Source organism: Charadrius vociferus, unplaced genomic scaffold (assembly GCF_000708025.1).
Source record: "Charadrius vociferus isolate BGI_N301 unplaced genomic scaffold, ASM70802v2 scaffold179, whole genome shotgun sequence".
In the NCBI taxonomy this organism is placed as follows: domain Eukaryota; kingdom Metazoa; phylum Chordata; class Aves; order Charadriiformes; family Charadriidae; genus Charadrius; species Charadrius vociferus.
In genome coordinates this window covers 1,138,192-1,142,892 of record NW_009650072.1, presented here as the reverse complement: position 1 = coordinate 1,142,892, position 4,701 = coordinate 1,138,192, and the positions used below count along the sequence as shown (strand labels likewise).

Sequence of the window (4,701 nt, the reverse complement as noted above, 5' to 3'; positions counted from 1 at the left end):
GGCACATTCTTGCGCGCCCGCCGCTCCTCCGAATAATACTAGGAAAAAGCAGGGGGGAAAGCGCGGTGCCGGGGTGGGGGAGGGCCAGGCCGGGGGCACTGGGACGGGGCCCGGCGCCGCACAAAGGCCCCCTTGTTGCTCCCGACATTCCTGCGACAGGGGCGCAGGGACTGTTTACACCCAAAGTCCCCTTCCACTCGGCTTGCTGCCTGATTGACCAGAGGAGAGGAGAGGGGACCCGGCCAGGGTGGCACCGGCACCGCGCACCCCTCCCCACGGCATCCCTCCGGCCCTGGTGAGGGTGTGGAGGACCGGGTGGTGATGCCAGGCAAGGGACTGTCCTGTGTCCCCTCGCGCCCACGGCGGTGGCATAGCTGAGCTGCAGGTACGCGGCCCCCGGGTTCTCCTGGGAGTGGGTTTGACCTTGCACCGCTGCCGGCATCCCCAGCTCTCCCTGTCGGGATAGCCCGCTGCCGGATGGGAATATCCCTGGGCAGCCAGAGGGCTTTGCATCACCGGTCTTCGCATCGCCGGTCTTTGCATCGCCAGGCTTTGCACCGCGGGGCTTGGCCTCTCCATGGAGCTGTGGAAGGTTTTGGTGGAGTGCAATTTTGGGGGAAAAAGAGAGCATAGTTGTTCATTGAAGGCTGAGAGGAAGCGCGTTTCCCGGGGAGGAGGAGGTCATCGCTGCAGTGGGAAGTGGCTCACGCGCCCCGGCAGTGCCGCAGCCCGCACAGCTTTCCCCTGCGGGCAAGGGATGGAGCGGCAAAAACCTTCCCTGGGTTTGGCAGATGCCAGCCATGGGCAAAAGCCAGGAAATTCAACCTTTAGTCCGTGCGTAAATTGTGTTATGGAACAAACGCTTTTCCCAATCCAGGTCAGCAGCGATATTGCTGTTAACCAGAAACATCCTGGCACCTCTTCCCTGGGTCGTTGTCTCCAGGTACTTTCTGGGACTAAACCTCTGTTTGTTATCTTTGCCTGTTTTTTTGTTGTGTGGGTTTTTTTTGTGGTTTTTTTTTTTTTTTTTTCCCCTAAAGTAACTCTCCCACGGAGGATTGTATTGGCATTTGGCGAGATCCGTACGGACAATTATGTAATGGGAAATGTTGCCCTATCGGACCGTGGCAGCGAAGCTGGCAGCGGCGCCGGCGAGGGCAAGAGCACGCAGCGGCTTTATGCAATAGAGAGAAGGGGCAGCGCGTTGGGGCTGGTGGGCTGTACGTGTGCCCGCCGGCCGGGGAGCGGGGCAGCGAGCCGGGGACGAAGGGGCCGTGCCGCCGCAGTGGTCCTTGCCGGGAGCTCGCCCAGCCGGTGCCACACCTGGGCCTTGACAAACACAGGACTCTTCGCAGCGTGCACTGCTGTGATCTTACCGCGCACCCCCATGCCAGAAGGTGCCCTTGATGGCGAGGCGGTGAAAATGGTCCCGCTTTGCTTGTTGTTTTTCACCCCCCCGCACCCCCCTCCTTTCTTTCCAAACAAACACATAGCTGCAAACAGGCAACTTCTGTTTTCAAGAGGAGACGTGTAACCTTTCAAAACCTCAACTTCTCCCCAAACCGTGCGTGTCGTCACTTGTGCAACCTTCTGTTCAGCGGGAGTGTGAATGCAGCCCTCTGGGGACGTGCTAGCGAGAGGGGGCTGACTTGAATTTTTCCTCTTTGCCTTCCAAACTCTCCTTCTGCCCATGCTGAGGGTGCCTTTCTGGAGCAGCCTAACCCTTCAGCACCCTGCCCGCACATACAGGTTTGGGTGCTGGGGTCCATGCGTTCTGAGCAGGGGCGGGATGTTGGTGGCAGCGCAGGTGTCCCACGGACCTCACTGGGCATCGCGTGCCTACGGAAGACTATATGCACTTTTTCCCAGGCTGGCTCCTCTCCCCCGTCTCCCTTGGGCATCACAACCTTGCTTGCCTGCACCGGCATCGCTCCTACGGCTGCAGGCACCCAACACACCTGCCCTGCCTTTAACGGGAGGGCCCAATCCAGCGTGCTCGTTGGCCACAAGTGCTTATAAGGAGAAGATGAAACTCCAAACAGTGCTCCTTTTGCTGAGCCTTTACCAAGAGGGAACCGTCCTTCTCACCTTCCTGTAGGGCTGGCTAAAGGTGGCACCTGAAATTTTTACGGAGGAGAAGAAAAAGGAGGGTGGTGGTGCAGGGCGGGGGAGGGGATGAACGTGGCAAACAGACTCCTGAAAAATGTGCATGTTGCAAAGTGACTCCCGAAGGCGGGCTGCATGGAATGAGTCAGCTGCCCCATCACCCTGCGCCCCGACGCCACGCTTGCTCTCGCGACCTCCGAGTGCGACGGCGATGCACTGGCGTGGAGCAGAGGGCTCCGCTGCAACGGGGGCAGGGCTGATTCTACCAGAGAGCGGCTGCCGTGCTGCCAGGGGCTTCGCTATTGCAGAGCCCGCGGCGAGGTACAGTCACCGGGCTTTGTGTGCCTGCCTTGCACACGCCGGGCTGCATCGGGCACGCGGGGCTGTGTTGAATGTGCAGCACTGCGTTGCACGCATGGGGCTGCATTCCCATGCGGGGCTGCATTGCACGTGCATGTTTGCATTGCTGCTTTTCACACGTGGGGTGGCATTGCGTGCACAGAAAGCTCCTGCGCTTTGCGTTTTGGCTCATTGTGGGGGGGAACCCAGATGGGATAACCCCCTCAGGAATTTGGTTGGCACCTTGCAAGCCGGTGCCCTTAAATCTTAACCGAGGCCAAATACTTGAGAGCTCGCTTCATCTGCAGCCCGTGGAGGGATCGCAGGTTGTGCGTGGGGCCAACATGGCCTATTTTGTGCATTCCCACAGGCCAGCTGGGAGCGTGGCACGGTGAACAGCGTTAGGCATCCTCCTCCCTCTCCATTTTTCCCATCCTCAAATTCTCCTGGCCGGGACAGGACACCTGCAAACATCCTGTTTGCAAGCCCCGCTGGTGCTGGCCTCTGCTCCCCACCCTCGGAGCACCTTGCACTGGGAAGAGATGCTCATGGCAGTGTGCAGAGGCCCCGCCACAAACCCCACAACGGCCCAAGCACATAACACGAAAGCATGGAGAAAATCCTTTCATTTTGGGACAGTTTATGTTTTGGAAGTTGCATTTCCCAAGCAAATGTTTTTTCGCATCAGAAATTCAATTTTGCCCATCTCTTTTATTACAAGAAAGGGAGGAAAACCAGTAAAACTCATGTAAGCTTTTCCTGTGGACCGCTTTGGCAGTCATTAAGCGGTGACATGAAATGCACTCGGTTCTTGCTGCACCGGACACGGGCTTTTGCATCCTTCTGCAGGCAGAAGCGGGAGAGGAATCCTTATTAAAAGATTAAGTTTAATAGCTATTCTTGGCGGGTGCAGGAGCCTTGTATTCTTTCTGCAGCTGTCTCAGAGCTGTCCCATCTGGTAAAATTTAGCCTCCTTGGTTCGCTTTACCTGCCTGAGTGTCGACCCGACGGAGGGAGGTTGGCAACCGCAATGCCGTGCTGCTTCTTTCTCATAAAACCCGCTTGCCAGGATCAACATCGGAGATGGTCGCAGTAATCGGCGCAGCACTGGCGGCCAGGCTGGGCTGGAGCTTCCTTGCTTTAGCGGCGCCCAAAAAGGCCGCCCGTGCCGGAGATATAGGAGGGGAATAAATCACTGCCATATAAAGCGCCTCTAATTAGCGCTGCGTGTGCACAGGGAGCCCTGTTGGCATCAACAGCGTTTGTCTGGGAAAGCCTTAATGTGAAACTCGGCTGGTTTGCGGGCACGTGTCGGCTGGTTTGGGAGAAGCATTGCTATTTTTGAAATGCGTGGGACCCACCGGTCTCCAGTGGCTGGTGGAGGGGATGCCTGCAAGGGGATGTGTGCCGTGGAGCGGGGAAGAGGGTCCGGTCCACATTGGTGGTTAACGCCAGGGTTTCTGCCCTTGCAGGTAGACCGGTGGGACGAAATAACCGGCGGATCAACCGGGGGATCGTGGAGGAGTGCTGCTTTCGGAGCTGCGACCTGGCTCTGCTGGAAACCTACTGCGCCAAGTCTGTCAAGTCTGAGCGCGACCTCTCTGCCACCTCCCTGGCGGGCCTGCCAGCACTCAGCAAGGTAGGGGGGCTGCGCCGGGATGGCGGCTCTTCTCTGAAATAAACGGCAAGGGAAAAGGTGGGAAGGCATGGGTGGGGGAGGACAAACCCCAGCAGCAAGTTTTGCTGCTTCTGCAGAGCCTTCGAGAGATGGCCACCGTTGGCGACTCATGCCAAACACCCTGCAGAAAGTCAGCTTTTAACAAGGTGGGGGATCAGAGGTGGGCTGGATCACATAATCATCGAAGGGTTTGGGTTGGAAGGAACCTCTAAAGGTCATCTAGTCCAACCCCCTACAACGAGCAGGGACATCTTCAACTAGATCAGGTTGCTCAGAGCCCCCGTCCAACCTCATGTTGACTGTTTCCAGGGATGGGGCAGTGTTTCCATGGGATGGATGGAGCTCAAAGAGGGGAACCCCGGAGCGGAGGGCGGGCAGGCTTGTGGTGAGGCTGACGTTGTTACCCCGTCCCCTTGCAGGAGAGCTTCCAGAAGCCCTCGCACGCCAAGTACTCCAAATATGATGTGTGGCAGAAGAAGAGCTCCCAGCGGCTGCAGCGGGAGGTGCCCGGCATCCTGCGGGCTCGTCGGTACCGGTGGCAGGCGGAGGGGCTGCAAGCGGCCGAGGAAGCCAAGGCG

General features: G+C 58.3%; 1 protein-coding gene across 1 annotated transcript in view; it reads left to right on the top strand.

The window, feature by feature from the left end:
* The window catches only part of IGF2 (insulin-like growth factor 2), a 9,016-nt gene that overhangs the window by 3,191 nt on the left and 1,124 nt on the right, over positions 1-4,701 (top strand). The window contains exons 2-3 of the mRNA XM_009892031.1: positions 3,918-4,084; positions 4,543-4,698. Of these exons, the coding sequence (XP_009890333.1) occupies positions 3,918-4,084; positions 4,543-4,698 (323 nt within the window). The remainder of the gene's footprint in view (positions 1-3,917; positions 4,085-4,542; positions 4,699-4,701) is intronic.